The sequence below is a fragment of the Rhinopithecus roxellana genome, chromosome 16 (assembly GCF_007565055.1).
Source record: "Rhinopithecus roxellana isolate Shanxi Qingling chromosome 16, ASM756505v1, whole genome shotgun sequence".
Taxonomy (NCBI): domain Eukaryota; kingdom Metazoa; phylum Chordata; class Mammalia; order Primates; family Cercopithecidae; genus Rhinopithecus; species Rhinopithecus roxellana.
This window is the reverse complement of record NC_044564.1, coordinates 64,908,686-64,934,096: the sequence shown is the minus strand read 5'-3', so window position 1 is coordinate 64,934,096 and position 25,411 is coordinate 64,908,686. Positions and strand designations below refer to the sequence as shown.

General features: G+C 35.2%; 1 protein-coding gene across 8 annotated transcripts in view; it reads left to right on the top strand.

Moving 5' to 3' along the window:
• The window catches only part of MPDZ (multiple PDZ domain crumbs cell polarity complex component), a 179,203-nt gene that overhangs the window by 117,807 nt on the left and 35,985 nt on the right, over positions 1-25,411 (top strand). For 6 of the 8 annotated variants that reach the window (XM_030920145.1, XM_030920146.1, XM_010383157.2 and 3 more), the window contains 6 exons: positions 1,678-1,782; positions 6,298-6,390; positions 13,716-13,893; positions 16,677-16,787; positions 20,801-20,899; positions 24,199-24,361. In XM_030920145.1, the coding sequence (XP_030776005.1) occupies positions 1,678-1,782; positions 6,298-6,390; positions 13,716-13,893; positions 16,677-16,787; positions 20,801-20,899; positions 24,199-24,361 (749 nt within the window). The remainder of the gene's footprint in view (positions 1-1,677; positions 1,783-6,297; positions 6,391-13,715; positions 13,894-16,676; positions 16,788-20,800; positions 20,900-24,198; positions 24,362-25,411) is intronic. The other 2 variants (XM_030920147.1, XM_030920149.1) reach the window with 2 other exon arrangements.

Sequence of the window (25,411 nt, the reverse complement as noted above, 5' to 3'; positions counted from 1 at the left end):
GTTTTACTGAATCTTCAGGAATAATACCAGTCTTCTTCAAAGCCTTTTCACATTTTAGGTTTCATGTTTATCTTTATTTTATTTTTTCATTGTTTAAAATATAATCAGACTTCTGTCCTGACATAATATATTGTTTGAAGGGATAAAAGCAAATTTGCTATTCAGTATATTTTTGCAGCATCTTAGAGAAGGTGTCTTTATAGATGAATAAATTAAATAGGGCCAGAATTAGAATGCAACTTTTTCAGCCAGCCTAGTCTTAAATCCATTGATCTGTACTTTCTGCTTCATTTTTTGACCTTTGAGGTAAAAGTGTCATGAAGAGATTCCCAAAGGCTCCATGTATTCTGCCCGAGTGATCAGTATGACCAGGAGAGCTGATGACCTGTGAGAGCACTCACTTCTATTTGGATTGTGCTTCTCAGCTTACAGTAGCATCACGAAAGTGGCATCCTTTTTGTGGTAAAGTGTATGGAGATTCAGCAGTGGTGATTTACCCCATGACACTCTGCATGGTAGCAGAACTGTGTCTTCCGACTCCAAACCTAAGTGACCTCACACTTTGAAGTAAATGAGTGAATACTTTCTATAGAATAACCAATATGTTTGAAATTATGTATACTACTCATTCAGTAAATTATGACACTGGTATAATTTTTTATTTCATTATAACATAAAAAACAATCTTTTTATCTTTGCCCTCTGGTGCTGAGGTTTTGTATACTTATTATTTTAACAGATAAATTATGGACAGATGATTTAATACCTCTTTGTGATTTCTAATTTTTAGTTGCACAAACATGCTGTATTGAGTTCAGATACAGTATTTCTCTTATGTTACTATTCATTAACTTGAAGATCTTGAAACAGCTTGCTTTAAAAAGTGTGTCCACTATGTTAAGAAGCTTTACAGGAAAGCAGTAAACTTGAATTTTCATATATCAGTTTCTGAACATTACAGCAGGAGTCAGCATTTGGCTCAGTGTCTTCCACATAATAGGCATTCAGTCAGTACTTGTTGAATTAGTAGATGGCCATTCACGTGTAAATAGTAAGACCTTTTTTTGAGACCAAAGTGAATTTTTAAAAATTGCTACAAATTAGTAAGTCTTTCCATAAACTCAAATGGTTTCGTTTCATACTTCAGACTTGAGAGTTCATAACTTAATAGAGCTAATGTAATTGTTGATAATGCTTGTTAATCTCTAGAATTAATTATGTATTATAGAAAGATGCAAAGTAATTTGTGATATTCAGCATTTTAATAGAGGATACCTAATTTGTTTCTGCTAGAGATCCCAGAAATCTTTGGGCAAAATTGGTGTTATTATTGACAATTATTATTCTAGGGATTTATAGATCTTCCTAATATTAAAAAAATGGTTCTTAGCCTTTTCATTTTACAATATAAATAATTGTTTTCCTTCCCTGCCTGTTGATTGGTAAACACGTAGTGAATCAGCAACATTTAAAAACTTAGTTTCTGTTGTTATTCTTCCCTATAGAATACTTTATCTTATTGAAGTTTGGATTCTCTGCTGAATATACTGATTAAATGAGCTGTGTGAAAAAGTAGGGAGAAAGGGATAATATGATTTGTTTCCTTTATTTTAGAAGCTTTTCCTAACAGGCAAAATATTATTTCCCTTCACTTCCATGGATTCTGGTTTCTTCCAGAATTACTTATGTGCCTGCAGAACATTTGGAAGAGTTCAAAATAAGCTTGGGACAACAATCTGGAAAAATAATGACATTGGATATTTTTTCTTCATACACTGGCAGGTAAGTGAAACATTAAATCAAATGCAATGAATGATACAGCAAGTTGTAGAGAATTTGGAATTCAGAGTCAGGGAGGACTAGAGCAAAGAAAAGGTCTCAATCCTTTTCTTCTTCCCTTTCCTTCAATTATATAAGCAATTATTATATAGTATGGAAAATTTGAGAAATATATATTCAAATTAATAAATTAATATTTAATTCTACCACACAATGTATCACTTTTAACATGTTGATTTTTGATAATTTGTCCCAAATGAGTATTATTTCATTAATTTCTTAGAACCTAAAAAATTGTATGATGTTTCTTACTCTTTCATAAATATTATCAAACTTCTTCAGAAATGTTATTTATTCTTTTATTAACAAGCATACAAATTCAGAAACTTTTTTTTTTTTTTTGAGGCAGAGCCTCACTCTGTTGCTCAGGCTAGAGTACAGTTGTGCCATTACAGTTAACTGCAGCCTCTACCTGCTGGGTTCATGGATCCTCCCACCTCAGCCTCCCAGGTAGCTGGGATTATAGGCATGTGCCACCACGTCAGGCTAATTCTGTATTTTTTGTAGAGATGGGGTTTCGCCATGTTACTCAGGCTGGTCTCAAACTTCTGAGCTTAAGCAATCTGCCCACCTCGTTCTCCCAAAGTACTGGGATTTAGAGGCGTGCACCACCATGCCTAGGCCAGAACATTTTTTATTTGTAATTTTCTTGCTCTTTTGGAGAATGTTGAGCTGAACCTGTTAGCACGTATGCATGTTAGGAAACAGTGTTTGGCTTTTTAAAGGCACTTGATATACAATGTATTAAGAGCCTTTAAATAATAAAGGGAGCGTTTTCTTTTTTCTTAGGAAAGGGAGGAACTGGGTTTTGATGCTGCTGCTGACTGAGTCAAGATCAGGGAGAGAAATAATGTCAAATCGCTTTTCCATGAAGAATGTACCATTCTGCACTCTCAGTTGTGGACCTGTGTTTTTCAGTTGTGCTGGCAACTGACTACCAAATTTCTTGTAAGCATGTGGTAGAGCAGAAATGGCTTTGCAAGCACTCTGAGGTCTTCTCAGAAGAGTTGTACCATTCTTTTTTTTTTTTTTTTTTTTTTTTTTGAGGCGGAGTTTCACTCTTGTTACCCATGCTGGAGTGCAATGGCACGATCTTGGCTCATTGTGGCCTCTACCTCCTGGGTTCAAGTGATTCTCCTGCCTCGGCCTCCTGAAAAGCTGGGATTACAGGTGCCCACCACCACGCCCAGCTATTTTTTTGTATTTTTAGTTGAGATGGGGTTTCACCATGTTGGCCAGGCTGGTCTTGAACTCCTGATCTCAGGTGATCCACCCGTCTTGGCCTCCCAAAGTGCTGGGATTATAAGCGTGAGCCACCATGTCCAGCCAAGTTCTACCATTCTTTAGTGGATGTCAGAACATCCCAGAACACCACGGTCTCCAGTGACCTTACATTCATTGTGATCTTGCTTCACTGCTTCCTCTGCACATTACAGATGACTACAGAATACAGGAAGTGTCAGGGAGGGGGAAGGTATGTTATTTGTTTAATAAAGGGAAGGAATGGTATGGTCCTTGGGGCCTCATGAATATTATGGGAAAAGGAGTATAATTGTCCCTCATTATCTGTTGGGGATTGGTTTCAATACTCCCCACGGATATCAAAATCCACAGATGCTCAGTCCCTTATATAAAATGGTGTAGTATTTGCACGTAACCTACACACATTCTCCCATATACTTTAAATCATCTCTAGATTCCTTATAATACCTGATAGGATGTAAAGGCTATGTAAGTTGTTGTTATATGTATTTTTTTAAATAATGACAAGAAAAAAAAGTGCACGTTTGGTACAGATGCAACCATCTATTTTTTTCCCAAATATTTTTGATTTAATCCATGGATGTTGGACTCAAGGATATGAGGGATAGGGGAGACAACTATATTTACTTTACACTGTACAAAGCTCAGCCACACTCCAGGATTTCCACTGTTGGGTTAATGGCATTAGTTGATTATAGTTTCCCAGTGCTTCCTGTCAAACTGGTAAAACAAATTATTTCAATGTCTCTCTGAAATGTTGTATCAGATGACTGACTTAAAGAATACACCAGCTAACATCTGAGTCTTGTTAAGTTCTAGGGCCTTAAAATACTCACAAGTTATTAGAAAGAAAGCCACTCTGAGCACTGTGCTTCCTCTAAGCACAGAAAAGAGAATAGCCTGGATTGTCCTGTGCTGTGACTAGCTGCTTCACTGCAGAGAAAGTATATTTTCTATGGATATCAGAATGCTTAAAATAGAGCAACTAGATATGCATTTTTGGTGGAACAATCTGCAGCAGGGAAAGGTTAAGTAACTTTCCCACAGCTAATAAATGCCAGAGCCAAGCGTAGAATGTAAGCATAATCCATGTTCTTACCATTGGATGCAAGGAAGGAATTGCAGAAGTCTACGAAGCATGCGCCATATAAAAATATGTGACCATATAGCATGGAAGTTAAGAACTCAGGTTTTATGGTAAGATGCCCTCGATCCAAATCTCACCTATGCTGTTTTTCTGCCAGTGTCTTTCTCATCATGTGTCTTTCTCACCATGTGACTTTCTGCCAGTTACTTCACCTGGTACATATTTGCAGATATAAAGAGATCTACTTATTATAGTTGATAAAAATTTTATTGGTATTCAGTGGTTTAAGACAGTGGAAAAGCAGTTGATTGACTTCTTTCTTGGCTGAGTGCATGCAGGAAGACATGACACTGGAGTCCCTGAAACCACACACTAAGATGAGTAAACAATAATCAGCACATGTAGAGGAGCATATATGGGGTTTGCGAAAGGATTCAAGATTATAGAATCATCTAAAGAGACCGGGGTCCTTGTATTGGATTATTCAGGATATTCATCTTCTTGTACCTAAAAAGGAAGAAGCAAGATGCAATCTGGCTACACTGTTTCTGAATAGCTCCCACTGCTTAGGCCTTAGGGCTGAGGACCTCCCCACATCCCCTGGCTGTCACTGAATATTTTTAAGGACTGTTTCTAAGTTATAATTCTTGTCTGTCTTCTAAGTCAGCTTTCTTCATCACATATTCTTTCCTGTTGTATTTCCAGAAGGTTAGTGCTAGTTTTTAACCTCTCTGCCTTGCATCCTCTGGATGAAGATTTCACTTTTACTATTTCTCTGTCAACTCTTTGACATCATTTTTAGGATCTCCCTCTTGGAGCTCTTCCCGCCGTTCCTACCCTAGTGTCAGACTTAGACTCTGGGAACCCTAGCCTCATTCAGAGCTTTATTCTTTAATTGCAGAGGAGGGAAATTCAAACACAAAACCAATGGGTAGGACCTATAGCAAATAGGTTTTACTCTAATAGCTTAAAAACAAAAACTTAACATTCGGGTCTAAGAAAGAATGAGATGTTCTGGAAGAGCCTGGACATTTGCTTGCCAGAAATGTTGCAAAGCGCATTAAATCTCAGATGAATGACTGAATTAGATGACTTCTGATCTTGAATTCTAAATATTACATCATTTGAGAGAGTTCAGTATTCCTGTCAGGGGAGAATGGCTGTAATTTTACATACTTTCTTTTGATTCTTCAATTTCTGTAAATATCGACTGAAAACATTTGTTGAATCAGAATTTTTATAGCCGCCTTTGCTTTATATGTGGACATGTTTCTTTAGAAATCCAATTTTTACCACAGCCGAGGCACAGGCCATAATCGGTGTAACCATTCTCTGTTGTCCTCACAGCACCATTTATTGATACAAAGTATTCCATTGGACTAACAAAATATGTCTTGATATTGTTATTGTTGTACAGTTTTCTTTACAATCAGTAGACTGGGCACAGTTTGTTACATGCCTGGCATTTGGCAACATCTAAATTGCTACAGAAGTGGAAGAGTGACCTTGAACACAGATACGTTGTAAACTGCTTCCCTTAAGAAGTATTCTGTGCCAGGTTCCTCTGAATGGGGTGAAGCTGGACCATAAGCATTTCACTTAATTTTTCAAAAATGGAAAGAAAATCATTGGTCCATCCTTAGGAAGCAGAGATACTAAACTCTTGGCAAACTTGATGAGAAATTCATTCAGGACAGGGTTCAGGGCTGTGCATACATGCTTAAAACCTACATGGTACCTCTAGCTTCTTGCACATTATAGAAATTTAAGAAATGCTTGTCAATGGGTTTTCTTTACAAACCTGGCATTTATCCCATTTTCCCATTCCTTTCCTTTATGCTCCCATGTCTCATCAGGGAAAAAACAGACTAGACAAGAGTCTTAGTGTTCAGTTCTACGCTATGGTAGGTTGATTCTAAAGCAAGGTTTTAATTTTGTTTGGTTAGGTTTTTCTTTCCCCCAGTGTAAAAATATTTTATACCTAAGGCCTCGTACAGTGAAAATATAAAGCAGTCCTGCATTTTTAGCTAAATCTATAGTAGAGTACATATAATCTTGCATGTTTTTACTAGGATTTTGGGGTACTCATTGTGTAATTCTTTAACCAGAGACATTCCAGAATTACCAGAGCGAGAAGAGGGAGAGGGCGAAGAAAGTGAACTTCAAAACACAGCATATAGCAATTGGAATCAGCCCAGGCGGTAAGGACTTTTTCTGTCTTCTGCCCACTCAATGGATATATAGGGTTTAAAGATAAGCAGGTGTGGTTTCAAGTGCTGGATTACAACTTGCTTCTTGACACATCGGGTGAGTTGTTTAATACTTCTAACCCATCATTTTTTCATATGTACAATTTAGAGAATAATGTGTATCACACAGGGTTAAAACTAACATATATGGAGAGATCTTGCACATAGTAGGAACTAAATTAAAGAAAGTTATGCATAGATAGTTGGAATGGATTACATTCTGTATTGATCTTAGGTATACCAAAAAGTATTCATTTAAATTTACCTAGCATTTGTAGAAACTAGATAGGCAAACATATATATCAAAACATGTGTGTGTATGTGTGTATGTGTGTGTGTAAAAGTACCCTTGTAGCCTTGTTACCACAGGCTGAGTTTATCCTAAGTCGTAATCTGTCTAGGACCAGTTTCATGTATAATAGATAAGATGACATCCTCAAATATACTTAGATGTATCACGTGCATCACTAAAGCGTGTTGATGTGTTTATACTGAGTAAAATCAATTTTAGTTTAATAGGAATTTACTGAGTCCTAATTATGGACCTAGACTTAAAGCCAATGATTTTGTGAATAACAAGGAAGTAAGTAGAAGATGCAAATCCTGCCTCAAGAAACCTCTAATGTACTTGGCTGGGCAAGATGTAGAAACACATGAAACAATTTAAGAACACAAGATATTTCACATTAAGAGTAAAACACAGGTAATCCGTGGACATCCACCCCAAACTAAAGGTCACCATCACAGTGGTGCTTTGTATTTAGTAAACATTAATATTTGTTACATGAATAAATAAAATGCTCAAGAGAAGAATATGTAATATTCATAAATGCCAGTACAATTTAATGATTTCCCCCGCCCACCAGTGATAACCTGTAGCCATCACATTTAAATATTTTTAAAATATAAAAAACATTATTTTATGTTGCTTTCAAAGAAGCAGCATAGATTTTCAGCCATCTAAAATGAATTTCTTATTTCACTTTCTTCAAAAGTCACTTAGCTCACTTAAAAACTCCCATCAAGCCCTCTATACTGCTGCCTACATTGAGAACAGGGTATAAGTGCTAGATCTGTGGCAGAAAATATATTCTGAGGTGTTAAGTGTCATATATATTTGTGGTTAGAGGTGGAAATAAGTTAAATGAAACTATTTTGTAGCAGGTAGTCACAGTGATAAACTTGAATTTTTTAGGAGGACAGTAATCACAGGAAAAAAAGATGGGTTGGTCAGTTTTAGAAACAATATTATAAGAGGAAAAGTAGATTTTAGAAGGTGGTATAGTTTGGCTCTGTGTCCCCACCCAAATCTCATCTTGTAGCTCCCATAATTCCCACATGTTGTGGGAAGGGCCCTGTGGGAGATGATTGAATTATGGGGGTGGGTCTTTCCCACGCTGTTCTCCTGATAGTAAATGGGCCTCACGAGACCTGATGGTTTTAAAAACGGGGAGTTGCCCTGCACAAGCTCTTTTATTTGCCTGCTGTCACCCACTTAAGCTGTAACTTGCTCCTCCTTGCCTTCTGCCATGATTGTGAGGCTTCCCTGGCCATGTGGAACTATAAGTCCAATAAACCTCCTTCTTCTGTAAATTGCCCAGTCTCGGGTATTTCTTTATCAGTAGCGTGAACATGGATTAATACAGAAGGCAATATGCAAAATGGTTGGTGTCAGTAAGAGCCATGTTAGAACTTTGGCTCTGGTACTTTCTAAGACAAGTTTCTTAATTTCTGCTAGGTCTCTGCTACTTTATCTGTAAAATGAGGTTAATAATAGAATCTTTCGTATTTGGGGGAAAATTCAGTGTCATCTAAAATCCTCAGCAGAGTGCCTGGCACATAGTGAGTCAGTGGTTGGCTTTGTCTATATTGACAAAATATTTGTCACTGGTACCTAAACAAAGAGAAAGCCTTTGACACAGGAATCGTGAAATTTTCTTATGAGAAAGAAGAACATAACTTCTGGACTGGAAAATTTTTATGCTTTTAACCTTCATGTAATCCTAAGATAGCTCTAAAGGTGCTAACAACCTTACATGAAGAATATGTCCAAAGTTTCCATAAATCCTTCTAAAAAGGTACTCTGTACTTACTAATGTAGTGCTTCCCCTAGATGCACTAAGCTACTTCTAGGGGAAGTTCATAGAGCATGAGAAGAAAGCTTAATGGAATAACCAGAGCTTTTAATAAACTAGGAGTTAGTGTTGTTAACATGCTTCATAGCATTGGAAACGTAATGGGACAGTCATTCATGAAATCAACAAAAATTTAATTTGTTTGAAACTAGAGAATTCTTTTTAGCAAAATACAATTTTAATATTATAAAATAGGTTATATTTTATTTTGCATGTGATTTTCATTTTATACAATTGATATTATACTACTACATGTATTTTCCATTTTGCTTAATTTTTCTCTCAACTCTTACGTTTTGTAAATCTGTCAAGCTTGATACTTAAAGATCTAATTCATTCAATTTAGTTGTTGTGTTACATTTCAATATATGAATATACCATAGTTTATTAATTGTCAGATTCATATTAGTTAATAGTTATTTGCTATTATAATAATTCTGTGCAGCAAATATGTTTATTTCTTTATACTTACACATGAAAATTTATCTATGGAATATATCCAGAAGTGGAATTGGAATTGCTGTCCTATAAGTTTATATGCATTTTTTACTTTCAGTTGTCAAATTGTTTTTTAAGGTTGCTATACCAATTTTTTTTTTTTTTTTTTTTTTTTTTTTTTTTTTGAGACGGAGTCTTGCTCTGTTGCCAGGCTGGAGTGCAGTGGCATGATCTTGACTCACTGCAACCTCCTCCTCCCGGGTTCAAGCGATTCTTCCGCCTCAGCCTCCCGAGTAGGTGGAACTGCAGGTGAACACCACCACGTCCAGCTAATTTTTTGTATTTTTAGTAGAGATGGGGTTTCACCACGTTGGCCAGGATGATCTCGATTTCTTGACCTGTGATCCACCCACCTCAGCCTTCCAACGTGCTGGGATTACAGGCATGAGCCACCGCACCTGGTCGCTATACCAATTTTTATTTCTATTTCCAGTATATGAGTGTTCCCTTTTCCCCACATTCTTGTTACCACATCATATCATTTTTTGAAAAGTTTTTTTATCAATCTAATGGGTGGAAAATGGCTCCTTGGCTCCTTTTCTAAATAAACAAGGTGTAGTAGGTATAACAGGATTGATCAGGTAGGGTGAACATTTGGTCATTTGTTATATGGATTGAGTTTCAGTTTCATATCTTGCTTTCATTACTGCAGTAATCATCACCTTCATCACCACCACCACCACCACCACCACCACTACCATCATAACGAGTAATAAAAGATTTATTGGTTGCTTATTATGTGCCAAAGCTTTGGTTTTGGACTCTACATGTATTAATTAATCCTCACAGAAACTCTGTTCAGAGATTCTTGTTGGCTGTATTTCACAGCTGAGAAAAGTAAGACAGAGACTAAGTAAATACCCCGTGTCACATAATCATTAAGTAGCAAAAGAGCAGGAGTGGCACCCAGAGTCTCAGTTTACATCTCAGGCAATCTGGCCTCAGAGCTGTGTTTAACCTGTGTCTTCCTGAATTTCATTATTTTTAAACCTATGTGTAAATCTCAAATAGGCTGCCATTTTTTTTCCCTACATAATGATCTCTGAAGCAAACATATTCTGTAGTTGTTTCTTTTCTAGGCCTCCTTTTTCTTTCACTGTGTTTCTATTCTCTGTTCAGTGAATAATAAGTTTGGTTTCTCACTGCTGTGTCATTTTGGCAGTTCTGTCTTTGATTATCGTCTTCATTGTTTTAAGGATTTACAACCTTTACTTCCAGGGAGGGTATTTTGCTCTCTGTGCCAAACCCTATGAGACCTAAGGTGCTATTATCCAAAGGTTCCTTAACCTCTCTGTGTCTCTTCTCTTTGTGAAATGGGGCCAGTAAGAATGTCTACCTTATAGGTATGATATGAAAATTAAATGAAAGTATATGTAGCTTACTTAGAGAATAATACTGAAGACATGGTAAAACCCTTAATAAACATTTGCTGTTACTTATGTTTTTTTGTATTACTCAAGAAGTCGTAAGAATCACTTTCTAATTTGCACCAAATACTAAGAGCCCTTGGAGACATTTTCTTTCCTTCCTTCTTTTTTTTTTTTATTTTTTATTTTTAAGAAAAGAGTTAAGGAGTCCTGCCTATGTATTCTGGATTGTTAAATATGTACACTTGTGGCTGAACTTACTATATGTAAAAGGTACTATATGTGCAATGGCTAAACTTACTAACTCCTTTGCCATTTTGCCTTAGGAACAGCTTCAAGAAAACAGGGAAGGGACAGTTGTGGTGGCTCATGCCTGTAATCTCAGCACCTAGGGAGGCTGAGATGGGAAGATTACTTGAGCTTAGGAGTTCCTGAGCCCAGGACGTTGAGGTTGGAAGTCAAGGCTGCAGTGAACTATGATTATGCCACTGCACTCAAGCCTGGGCTGTAGAATGAGACCCTGTCTCAAAACAAAAACAAAAACAAACAAACAAAAACAGGGAAGGATGGTAGATGTTGGTTCTTTTCTGTCACAGAATTTCTGGAGTAAGAGAAAACAATGAATAGGATTTTAACTAGTTTATTAACAAAGATTTTATAAGATCAAGGATCATGGTAAGGTCCTTTCAACCTAAACAGGTAGAGTTTCTAGAGTTATAGATTTGCAGTCAAAAAAAAAAAAAAAAGTTACTGGCCAAAGGAAGATGTGCCTCAGCATCTGCTTTCATTTCACCTGGTTCCTGTCCTCTCCTCTCTGTGGTACTCTTTCATCCCCAGCCTCTTCTTACCTCAATCATTTTGCAGGAGTCCTTACTTCAACCTTTCCTCTTCTCTAGGAGCTCCTTAAATGTCAGTGTTGAAGACATGTTTGACAGTGCTATCTTATCCTACTTAATGTCCAACATTGTCTTCCTTTGTGCAGCATGGAGCAGATTGCAGGGCCTCATCATCTCCTTAAAGTTCTGTTTGGTCTATTTTCCTCCAACAACCTGAGCTCTGACTCATCTTGGCCAAAGACCTCACTGCAAATCACCTTACTCTTTCTTACATCCTGCCTTTTCACAAGATGCATGTGCTTTAAATATACTCATAGCTTTTATAGCTATTTGCGGTTATTACATATGAGTTCACGTCTTTATTTTGTGGGTATGGAAAATGTATTCAAGGCAGAGGAATTAGCAAGCGTCAAGGCCCCAAGAGGGGAGTATGCCAGATGAACTTAAGGAATAGTAAGGAGATGATGTGGCTGCTAGAGTGGAGAGAGAAAAGTACAGAGCCCATGGCAGGTGTATTAAGTCCGTTTTCATGCTGCTGATAAAGACATACCCGAGACTGGGGAATTTACAAAAGAAAGAGGTTTAATGGACTCACAGTTCCACGTGGCTTGGGAGGCCTTATAATCGTGGTGGAAGGTGAAAAGCACATCTCACATGGTGGCAGACAAGAGAAGAGAGCTTGTGCAGGGAAACTCCCCCTTATGAAACCATCAGGTCTTGTGAGACTTATTCACTATCATGAGAACAGTACAGGAAAGACCTGCCCCCATGATTCAATTACCTCCCACCGGATCCCACCAACAATATGTGGAAATTGTGGGAGCTACAATTTAAATTGAGATCTGGGTGAGGACACAGCCAAATCGTATCAGCAGGGGAGGTTGGGGAGATAGTGAGAGAATCATATCCTGTAGGATTTTGTCAGTCACTGTTCTTCATGTCGTGACTATTAGTGACCAGGTCTGCCTTGGCAAGAATGACTTCTTCTACAGAGATGACTTCCTGACATAGTGTGTGCAGGAGTGTTCTTTCCCTTGATTTGGTTGCTAAGCTTAGAAGCTACTATCTGTTTAGCAGTAGCTGAATTTTTTTATTGTTTAATATATGTAATAATCATCCTTTTACGCTGGTATGTGCTACAGCCTGGAGTATGAGTCCAGTTTTACTTATAACAAATTATTTTCAGAAATACATTAACATATTATTAGATTCTACAAGACACATAATTGAGAAGGTAAACTATCTTGTTTTACTACTAGTAAAACCTTAATAAATTGAGCAAAGTAATATTTGTAAAAATTAACATATATGACATTTTACTTCATTTTGTTAAAATATTTTTATTATTGTTTTAAGCCATCTTAACCATTTTTAAGTGTACAGTTCAGTGGCATTAAGTACATTCACATTGCTCTGCAATCACCACCACTGTCTATCTACAGAACTTTTTTCATCTTGCAAAACTGTAATTCTATACCCATTAAGCAATAACTCCCCTTTCTTCTCTCTTCCCATCCCAGGCAACCACCTTTCTACTTTTTGCCTCTATGAATTTGGTACCTTTAGGTACCTCATAAGAGTGAAATTAAATGACATTTGTCCTTTATTTTACTTAGATGACTTACTTCACTTAGCGTAATGTCTTCAAGGTTTATTCATATTATGGTATGTTTCAGAATTTCCTTCTTTTTTAAGGCTGAATAATATTTCATTGAATGTATATAGTATTTTATCTACTCATTTCTTGATAGATAATTGGTTTGCTTCTACCTCTTGGCTATTGTGAACATGGGTGTATAAGTATTTCTTTGAGATCCTGCTTTAAATTCTTTGGTTATAATACCCACAAGTGGAATTGCTGAATCATATGATAATTCTATTTTTAATTTTTTGAGGAAACTATATACTATTTTCCGTAACAGCTGCACCATTTTACATTTCTACCAACAGTACACAAGGGTTCCAAATGCTCTGCATCTTTATTAATTTCTGTGTGTGTGTGATTTTTTTTAGTAGGTAGTAGCCATCCTGTTGGATGTGAGATGGTATCTTATTGTGCTTTTTATTTGTATTTCCGTAATATTTAGTGATGTTAAACATCTTTTCATGTGCTTATTGGTCATATATATATATTCAAGACACCTGCCTGTGTTTTATACCACTTGTTTTTTGTTGTTGTTGTTGAGTTTTAGAAATTCCCTTTGTATTCAGCATATGAATCCCTTATCAGATATGTGATTAGCAAATACTTTTTTCCTTTCTGTTAAGAGTATCGTTGATGAACAAAAGTTTTTAATTTTGATAAAGTACATTTTATCTATTTTTTCTTTTGTTCTCTGTGCCTTTGGTTTTATATATAAGAAACCATTGCCAAATCCAGTATCATGAAGCTTTACCCTTATGATTTTTCCTAAAAGTTGAAAATTTTATTTATTTTTTAGGGTGGAACTCTGGAGAGAACCAAGCAAATCCTTAGGCATCAGCATTGTTGGTGGACGAGGGATGGGGAGTCGTCTAAGCAACGGAGAAGTGATGAGGGGCATTTTCATCAAACATGTTCTGGAAGATAGTCCAGCTGGCAAAAATGGAACCTTGAAACCTGGAGATAGAATTGTAGAGGTACCCTCCAGCGAGCTTTCTGTGCGAAAATTTTTCACCTGCTCCATCCTTTGTACCAAGGGAATTGTCATCTTCATACTAGTTATTCAACCCAGCATTCGAGTAAAATATGTGTGTGGTTAAATTATTTCTTTTTGTTTATTTTCATACATAATTTTCTCTTATGTATATAATGACAGATTATATGTTTTGATATAGAGACTGATGTTTGGAGATAAAGCCAACCATTTAAAAAAATTGGCTCCAAGGTAAAATAATTATGTTATGTTTGAAAGAACAAAGCACAATTCTCAGGGAAAAAATTTGAATTAAGATTATATAGACATACAATGTATGTATATGTACACACACAAAATGTAGATATAATTAAGGTATTAATGAGGTTGTATTTCAAGAAATACTTTATTATTATCATTTCATTGCAGATAAACTTTGTTGGATGAGTGTTTTTTTTTTTTTTTCCCAAGTGAGTCTTTTTTAGTAAAATATTTAATGCTGAGACCTCAGTTACCTTTCATGTGAATCTTTCTCAGTCAAAGCCAGGATCTCCTTTTCAGTGCTGTATTCATCAATGAAGACTCTGTGTGTGTGCCTGTGTGCATGTGTGTGCACATATATGTGTATTTTGTTATGTGTTAGAAGCATGTCAAGTTGTGTGTAATCTCTTAATTCAAAGCAAAGTTCAATATTTTAAATAGACTCTTCTCTCATAAGTCACTCACTCATTTACTCAACAAATATTCCTGGAACAGCTGTTGCATTCCAGGTGCTATAACAGGCTCTGGGCATCCCACAGTAAACAAGGCACTGTGCCTGCCTGCCAAGTGGGACAGACTTGACAAGTAATCAAGTCACTTCAGAACAGTGTGATAAATTATTTGATCGGGATAAGCATAATTTTATTTAGAAGGATAGAGAAAGGAGTGCCTGACCCAGATTTTCTTTCAGGATTTACAGAGTAGAATAAAAGAGACAACTTCTAAATAAAGATAATTTTATTAACACTGTAATGACCATTATATTTACTTTATAAAAGTGACTCTCATTTTCTAAACCCATGTAACTTACACATTGGAATACGTTAATTGTTCAGAAGAAGATTATAACATATCAACCATGACTTTAAAATGAACATTTCGATGATTGATTGATTGATTCATTCGTTCACTGACTGTCTTTGAGAGCCTTAGATGGAAGAAGATTGGGACCTGAGAGAAAACAGGGACTAAGTCCTTTTTTTGATGACCATTTATAAGGAAGAATGATAGGCTTTTTCTCTCTCCGGCATTCTTTCATTAGATGATATCTTAGACCCATTTTAACGAACTCCTTTATGTAGGACACTACCTAAAATTTCACATTTTGGATTATCACTAAGAAGTTTATTTTACGCATACCTCACTATGAAATACCTTTGACCTAAATAGAAAAAGAGATTTTTTTTTTATAGACAGAAAAAGTCATAATTTGCTCTCAAATGTTGTTTACATATATTTAAAAAGTTAAAACTCCCCTTTAAAATGGAAAAGAAAGAGCTTTTTTATGCGTTTTAAAATACTGTATGCAATTTAGCAATGATTTGTGCCATATTGCAAGGGCTTTTCTAGTATGTAGGAAGCCTCAGTCCTCTGTAATCCCAAGGATTCTAAAGCATGTCTCTACTAAGAGTTTCTCAAAATGTATGTAGACTAGGTGAGTGCAGATCTGCAAATCATTCCATTCTGAGAATGGAATGCTTTGGACTTGAGCAAAGATAATTAACATCCTGTTAAATTTTTCCACGAATGGAATATATAGTAGACATATGGTAGACGTGAATACTGACTTTTGTTCTACAAAAAAGTTAGAAACTATTTTAATATGCACTGAAAAAATGTTGTCATCTAAATATCAACCTGAGGGAGGTTTTTATCTAAATCTATATAATTCTTTTAAAGGTGGTAATGTTCTGTGCAAAGATCTAATAATGTTCTTTTCTAGAATTGTGTCCACTGTGGGTTTACTCCTCTAGTAATATTGTGTATATCATAACATGGTAATTGGAAATGATAAAATGACACTAACATCCTATAGTTTTCTGACAGGATTAGCATTTGGCCTTTTAAACTATTTTCCTTCTTATTCATAAAGTGTGTAAGCTGAGTTGATCATTACTCAGGCAAGCCATGATCAACAAAATTTACAAGATAGCTTTCATTGTCAAACTATGTAAGAATTACTAACAAACACAATTTCTTAGCTTCCAGCTCCTGTCATATCTACTGTGAGGACTCTTTTGCAAAACTAACCTTACCATTATCTGATTTTTCTGGATATCAGAATTTTGTTTTGAACTTCAAGTTTCCCTGTACAGAGAGAATTACACAAGGCATCTCCCCTTACTTCCCAAACCACCCTATAATATATTAGAAGAAAATTAGTACGGTGACTTTCATGATGAAGACAGTGCTGCTAGATAGTTCCCTCATGTTATTTCTTTAATGATACTGATTTTTTAATTTGAAAGAGCAGCTGAGCAATGTAAGGAATGAAGAAGCAGAGCCTTCATTTCAACTAATTATGACTTGAACTAATTATTGGAGACAGAGATATGTGTCCAAAGCAAGGGACCACAAGTCTACTGGACAGACAGGAAGTTCTGCAGCTTCACATGTAGTCTCAATTAGTTTTGATATTAAAACAGATTTTCTAGTCTAACCAAGTACCCCTAAAACTCCATATCCACACATTTTTTTGTTGTTCTATAGATTCTTGAAATGTTAAGCTGAGGCCTTCCATTGCAGGTGGATGGAATGGACCTCAGAGATGCAAGCCATGAACAAGCTGTGGAAGCCATTCGGAAAGCAGGCAACCCTGTAGTCTTTATGGTACAGAGCATTATAAACAGACCAAGGGTAAGCGAACACAAAGGGCAAGGTAGGCATATCCAAACAGTGTTCAACTTGGAATCTAATGTATCAAGGGCCAAGTTGTCTGGATGAGCAAAGATAGTGATTTTTCAAATCTCAGAAGACTTGTTAAAAGTTTGTTTTGCTTTCTCAGAAATTGAGTTATCCTATAAATCCCTTCCACCATGTTTAATAAAGACTTTTGAGGTCTGTTGAATATACACAGAAGTAGGATTTATCAGTGTCTCTAGGTATCTAGATGGTTAATTATTAGTATTCATTTTAATCACAAAATACACAAATTATTAAAAGAATTGTGGCATCATAATTCAGATTAATCATCTGTGATCTCTAGTGGAGCCCCTTAGAAGCCAAATAAATGACATTTTCTTGAAATTTATTCTCTAGACAGAATCTCCTGCTTATGCAATCCCATAATCATCTGTGAATGATCTTTCATGTATTTGTGTATCCCACTGAAACGTTAAATTTGCACAGGGTAGATTTGGTTTGTTTACAAGTGATTTCATAATTGCTGTACTCTAGCCACAATCACTGTGTAGCTTTTCATCACTGTATAGCTATTGGTGGACAGAAACCTACCAACCCATTTTGCCATCAGTCACTATAGGTAAAATAGCTTTCAAAAACATTTTAGAAAATGTAAGTTACATTTAATGATTGTTGTTAACAAAAATACAGAGCAAGGCTTTGGATTTGATATGACTTGATGCTGAAGATGAAAATTATGCCAAGAGTTTAAAACTATTTTTTGACTCCTTCTTTGTGCCTCATGAAAAAAAAAAATTCACATGCAGCAGTTATTAAGCATATTGGATTCACATACCCCTTTGAAAGTTCTTTGGAAACATACACATCCATTCAAAAATTGCATACCATTTCCTAGATGTCCTGAAGCACTTACAGGCTCCTTTTTTGGGTTTAAGTTAACAACCTCCATCATAGTGATTCTCTTTGAATTACCTGCTTACTAGCTTTTAGGGTTGGTTGTCTTTAAAATAAAAATATCAACATATGTGAAGGAAGTTGAAGGCATCATCTAAAACTTAAAATATGTAATTTATGTAATTTTATCTGCAAAATACATTTAATTTAACTTGTAAAGTTAAGAATTTAAGATATTAGGGCTCAGTTTAACTTCTGAAATTAAGAATTTAAGATATTAAGGTTCAAATGATGAAAATAACCAACAGCTCTTTAGATGAGCTCTGTCAAAGTAACTTACCAATATTCTATGCATGGACTGTAAAGTGACCAGATTTATTTTACTGGCCCTTCCTTCTGTTGTGAAGACAGGTGTAACTCTGATCTGGGTTTACTGTAAAGAGTGAATCTAGTAGTTTTTAATGTAAGCACTTCAACATCTGCAATTTTTAGTCATTCAGTTGTTTATTGTTAGGTAATAATTATCCATTCAGAAAGAAAATTTGCCAAATGGTAGGGCTGCGTCATGCTGCATTCTTTACAGAACTATTCTATTTGTTTAAATAACTATAAATCCTTTTACATTTGTTTCCATTTGTGTGTTAAACATAGACACAGCATAATAATGTTAAATGGGTGTTGAAGTTAAAGCTATTTTTTGTGGGTGGGTTTTAGTCCTTTTTTTTGTTTCATTTATAATTTACAATTTTTATGTCATTTGGGACAATACTATAAATTGCTGAATAGTGATTCTCAATATTGCTTTAAAAACTTAAAGTTACAAATATTCCTTTCAGTGTCAGGCACATTTTCCAATGAGCTGGGAAGACCTTGTCTCATACACCTGGAAAATACACTTATTTTGCTCTCTGAGGTATAATGATACCTGATTTTATAGCAGTTGTTCCAGGATAAATCTTGTTATGAATGACATATTTAGTCAAGTCATACTTATTTTGCTTTAGAAAATTAAAATTAATTTTGCATTTAAAACAAGATATATTTTGTTTCAATGATTTACTTCCTTATGGAAATAATTAGGTCTCCAGTAATCTAAAAGGGACACTCACAAATGCATATACTTAAAAGTCGCTTACTGATAATTGTTTTATCTGTAATTGTACGATAAAGCTCCTAGGAAATCTTAAATGTAAGGTGAAAAGCCAATCAGTTGCTTTGGCCCTTAGGGTCTTCACGAATCAGAAACTTCTAGAAGTAGCCCTGATTATTTCACCTGTATGACCCTTCACAGAATTCAGTCTGACCGCATTTTCTCACTGAAAGGCGGGCCCTATTTAATATGGACTAGAGAATGTTTTTGTCTTCCCTGTGCTGCTTCGTTGTTAATATTTCCGCTTTTCTCAGCCCTTGAGACTATAAACAGAAGTATCATCATTGATTTTTTAATAAGAAATAGTTTGTTTCCAAAATCTTTTCCTAATAATAGAGTAATCTACCATTGTATCTGCTGTGCCTATGCTATAGTTTTACACTTTGCTATCAGGGCCAAATTCTAATCCTCTAAGATCTGCAAATTGAAAAGAAAACAGAAGTAATAAAAAATTATAAACTAGAGCTTTCTTTAAATATTCCGTTTGTTGCTAGTTTTGTTTTCTAGTGTTCTACAGAATTGTATAGTACACTGAAAACCTAAAAATCCCATGTAGGGAGATTAGAAATAATCTCCACCTTCCATAGCATTGAATTACTTTGCCTAGGATGTATTTGTCACCTCTGCCTAGTCATTTCTTCCACCTTAATAAATGGTCATGTGTCTTGGTATTTGTGATCTTCTCTTTTGTAAAGCAGGAGTTGACATTTTAAACTGAAAAGCAGAGAGAAAGTTGAGATGAGCAGAAATGTCATTGTGCCCATTTCTTTTCCTGTCTTCCCTCTGTAGGAAAAACATTGCAAGAAGAGCAGATTGAAAGGGTAATGTGGCATAAGCTTTAGTGCAGGCATACTGAGGATAGAGTCTTTCCAGAGTGTTCTCCCATACAGGGTGGTGTCACATGACAACCTCTCCCTATACTTGACGCCTGCCAGTGGGGCTTTTTTATAGAGAGAAGTAACACAAACATTTAATTGGAGCCAAAATGAATTTTAAATGTCTGCAATTTCCCCTGAAAGATATAGTCAATAAAAGAAAAAGATAGCGGGTGTGAAAAGAAGGAGAAGAATTTATTGTGCTAAGGAAATTACTTTTTTTTTTTTTAACTATGAAAATGCTAAATTCTATCTGGCAGTCATCCTGGCTTTAATATGTATTTTCATCTCTAACAGTCTGGCTCAGGGCTTATTACTGGCAAGCCACAAAACCTCTGAGAAACACTGTAAGGCAGGACTTCAAATATTGTCTAAAGCCTCATAAATTCTCCAATAATATGGGCAATTTTATAGGAAATTTATTTATAACATGAATCTCCATGTTCCTACCTCCACAAAAACTGGGCAGAAATAGAGAACACCACTGTACAGGAGTTCATTTTTTAATAAATTATTGATCTTTTAAGTTAAAAAATACAACTGCTCTAAAGCACTGTCAATATCAAGTCAAAATATGAAAGTTTCCTTACTGGGAGACAAAATAAAAGAATAATGAAGGTTACCAATTAACTAGCAGACCAAATTATAATTTGCATTCTAGACAGATTATTTTTTAAAAAAAAACATAATTAGCTTTTAGATGTAAATAAAAAACTTGTATGGTTTTAATTTTGAACATGTTTACTGATATTCATGAAACATGTATTAATATATAAGATGGGCAAAATATATGTGCTTCTGTTAGTAATACTGAAGTCATTGAGCAAAAATAAAAGAAATTTGGGATCAGTTTGACAACTAGTCTCCTGTGTGGTTTGTGACCTGATTTAGACTCAGGTATAGATTTAGGTCATCAGAAACAAATCTTTAGTTCCAGACTATTTTAAGATGTTGCTATTAATGACTGGATCTGATAGGATCTAGTTTCACACAAGCATTTCTTTAAATCAGTATGTGCTTTGCTTTTAAAACTGAGTTGTTTTCAATACATTTCCTTTGCGTTCAGCGCCTCTTATGTTTCCTTTTAGAAATCCCCTTTGCCTTCCTTGCCGCACAACCTTTACCCTAAGTACAACTTCAGCAGCACTAACCCATTTGCTGACTCTCTACAAATCAACGCCGACAAGGTTGGATAATGCCCATTGTCTTGCTGTTGGTTGCCTTTTGCAAATGTTTTGTTCTTTGTTACTGCTGTGTCTTTGTCCCAGTTCACTATTTACTACATTTGGGCAGGAAAAAAAAAAACTCTCAAAGCTGTTTGGAGTGGGCATGCAAATCCTTTCTTAAGCACATTTTCCTGCCAGAGAATATTTATTTTTATTGCTGAAATTAAATGGCCCTTCTGAAGAGTAAGGGAGAATCATGAGTCCAATGCTTTTCTTTCATTTTGGTGTGATTTAAAATTTCTGATATTTAAATTTTTGTTAGTTGCCAAATGTATGATAACGTTCACACATAGTTTTTTTAAAACCATGTGTTGATTTGAATCCTTTTCAGACTTCTACAAGGTGATCATAAAAGCTCTTCCATGAGTTAATCACTGCACAAATAATTGTGTATGTGTACATGCAGGAGTCTGTTGAATATTCATGAAGCATGCCCATGTAATTGCCTGAATCAGGAAACGTAACTGTTTCAATGCTCGTAAATCTGTACTTGGATCTTCTCATTTTCTGATGAAATTATAAAACCAAAATTGAAACAAAAATTTACAAGAATTTATATACCATAATTTGATCATGAAAAGAAAGAAAGCAGTCAACAATTTTTTTTTTCGGGAAACACTTTATGAATATTTGTCAGATTTCCATGTTATTGTAATAAATACCATGTTATTGATATGGGTAACCAAAGATGCTATATCTGAAGCAATATGTTTTCTATTGCTATAGGAATTACAGAATTCAAGTAGAATTATCTTCTATTGTTCCCCAACTAACCCTTTTGCTCCCATACCCTTTAAGGTTTGTGTCAGTGTGGAATTTTCATATGTGGGTGTGTTACAGTGTGCTTTATGTGTGTGCTGTACTTGATGTGTACATACACGGCATGGAGTGATTTCAAGTATACGTTGCATTTTTGACAATGAAGGCTAAGCAATCTTTGTTAAAGAGCTATATTTTCATGAATACCTTTTAAAAAGTGTCACTAACAAGGCAGATACATGATCCTGATGAGAATGAGGGTGTCAGGTATATGAAAATGTAACACCTGATTGCCCCTCAAGTAAATAGAGGCTTATATTGGTTTTATTAGTCAGGTAGGTTTTGGTTTACTCACAGTATGAAAATGTTGTGCCTGAGATCCCAGACAGTTTTTCAGATAAGCAGGTTTTGTTTGTTTGTTCTTAAAATAACAGCTCAGAAAAATTATTCAGCAAGATCTATAAAATGTCATCTTTAGATTTGTTAAAATTATGGGAAGTTTAAATTAGATTTTGTTCTACTTTTTAAAAATGGAATGGACTTAATCAATGCTTGATAACATTTTCTGTTGTTACAGAGAAGTAAATTTTTTTAGCCAGAAAAATTCTAAAGTGCATATCTTGCTCTTTTTACTATGATAATGAAACTTGATTGGATCAAATAAGGGTTTTGTGTGTGTGTGTAAGTGTGTGTGTTTGCTTTTATTGGTATATTATTAATTTGAGACATTTATGGCACAGCATTTGGGAAGATAACAAGGGTTCCATTTACATTAGTAAGTTTCATCTGTTTGTCCAATGACGTATAGACTGAACATTTCAATATAGCAGATTCTGTAATTTGACACTTATGCCCTTAAATCCCTATCAGTCAGCTTTTTGCTTTGCCAGAAAATTGAGTGCTTTCTGAATCAACAAAGAAAGGTCACATTCAGTCTCAGATAGTTCTAGTGTTAGATATATTTTTAGGTATTCTAATTCTTGGCACCAATAAATAATTGCTGAGTAATATGTGCATGTTTATCACTTAATGTATCCTTGTAAGAAGTCAGTTTAAAAAAAACATAATGTTTTTCTAGATATAAACATACATAATAAAACATTATATCAGAGGAATTATTACGCAGTAAAAAAGTAAAATAAAGATATATAGGAAAACCATAGGTTCAAGGCATCAGGGACAGCTTCGTAACAAGGTTAGAACTTTAGCTGGGTGTCCCTGACCTTTGAGTTAGGTACTGTCTTACTTATGCAAGTTGGAGGAGACATCATGATATAATGGAAAGTGTACTGGATTAAGAGTTAAGCAAAAAGAAGTCTAGTACCACTTTTTGATTTGAAACAAAAACTTTCACTTCTTATAGTCTCAGGTTCAAAAGGTTTATTCATCTGCAAAATGAATAAAATGAACTCAGTGACTTAAAGACCTTTCAAACTCTTAACGTTCTGTTTGATCATCTATAGTATTAGATTGGTGCAAAAGTAATTGGAGTTTTAATGGCAAAAACTGGAATTATTTTTGCAGTATAAGAACTTGATGATGCCAAGTCCTTTTTTTTTTTTTTTTTTTTTTTTTTTGAAATAGGACCTATGACCCTAAGTGACAGGCAGTATGCCACGCTTTGGCTTTCTATTAAGGAGCCTCTGTGTTTCCTCATTTATCTTGTGATCTGCCTTGGCAAGGGAAAGCTGGTGTTCTTAAAACCATGCCTCTCAGATCCGAGTGTGTACTCTGTACTAAGAAACTGGCTCCCTGGTAGACAAGCCTGCATGTGTGATACTTGCTGTCCTGGATTTGTTAAGAGAATCATGTGGAGAGAGGATTCAGGTAGCAATAAATAATTACTTATGTTTAGTCTCACTAATAAGCTTTGAAGGGCAACTTCTTTGTTAATTTTTTTTTCCTGCAGTTTCTTGGCAGATTTTTCTACATGCTTCAAATCTTACCCAGACCCAAACGTTATAACTTTTGAATGACATTTTTTTCTAGAAGGGAAAGTTCAGTTTTCTACCAAGTCATTTAAACCTTCAAATTCATCAATTCATTGGCTTAAAATAGCAAATAAAAGCTTAGCGAATTATTCTCTGATACTACTTAGTTTAATATATTTAAACTTTGCCTGAATCCCATCTAATATTTCTTATCTATTTATATATATAAATAGATATGGAAATAAGAATATGTCAAAAACAAAGTCCGGCTTTAAAATATCAAACAAATAATGGAAAGCTCATATATATGTGTTTTATATATATATAATATATATTATATAAAATATTTAACAATCTGAGCCTTCCATTATTTGTTAGATATTATATATATATGAGCTTTCCATTATTTGTTATTTTATATATATATATTATATACATATATGAGCTTTCCATTATTTGTTAGGTATTTTAAAGCCAGTCTTTGTTTTTGACATTATAATCTTATTTCTTCTTCTTGAAGTTTTCTTCCTTAGACTGCACAAACCTACTGCATTCTTTTTGTTCCCACAGGCACCCAGTCAGTCAGAGTCAGAGCCAGAGAAGGCTCCATTGTGCAGTGTGCCCCCACCCCCTCCTTCAGCCTTTGCAGAAATGGGTAGTGATCACACACAGTCATCTGCAAGCAAAATCTCACAAGATGTGGACAAAGAGGATGAGTTTGGTTACAACTGGAGTAAGTTGTCTTTTTGTGATGCATTTAATTATAAGAGGTATTAAAATAGCTCTGAGTTTCTCAAGGATTGTGCCCTGGATAAATAAGTATGTTGCAGCTTTGTGATATATACTGCAGTTCTGTGTGGAAAGAAATAGTGTTTGTTTTGCTTGAATACAGCATACATTCCTGAGGCATGAAATCATACTCTTCCTTTCCTTTAAAAGTGCTGTTAAAGCTCACTCTGCCTTTTGTATGAGAATTAATAAGGACAGGGCACTGTCTCAGAAGCTATGCCACTCTGTGTCTTGAACAAGTCACCACCCCTTTCTGGGCCTCAGATTCCTCATGTAAAATCTGGCTTGTTGATATCACACCTTGAACTTCTGGTGTATTTTCTATACCAGAATGGTGATGTAGTATAATTGTGGAGATAAAAACTTTAGGTATTGACTAAACTGTTTAACTGTCTCTAAGCTTTAGCCTAGTGATTATCTCTCTTTTTAAAATGCAGTTCTCCCCTCAGGTTGCTAACAGTCAATTAGACAGTGCCAAAAGAGTGCTAAGCACAGCGCCTCGTGCCCAGCAGTCTTTCATAGGCAGCTGTTATTAGGACCAATAGGGAGTCTCTGTTTTCTAAGCAAATACCATTTTACAGGAAAATATTTAAAATTTAGCCCAAACTTATCAATGTCATTGTTTTAAAAAGTTTTATTTTAAAAATCGAATTATTTCCTTTAAGAAAGCTGCGGTACATCTTTTTAGGAAGTACAGAACATAAAAGTTGTGCTGCTATATTGTGGGAATCAGGAAATAGTTTATGAGGTTGATGTAGTTAGGAATCAATGTAGAATGCATGACATTAGCCCGTTAGCCATATAGTAACGTTTTCTAAGATGACTGGTAAAGTTTGTAGGTTTCTCAGTCTGTTCTCAGTGACGCTAGAGCGTATTGCTAACAATCAATGTGGTCAGAATGTACTCTTGAGGAAAATGTGAACTGGAATGTTTCGGTTTTCTATTATGAAGCCACCCCGAAATGTAATGGCATAAAACAATAATTTATTATTAA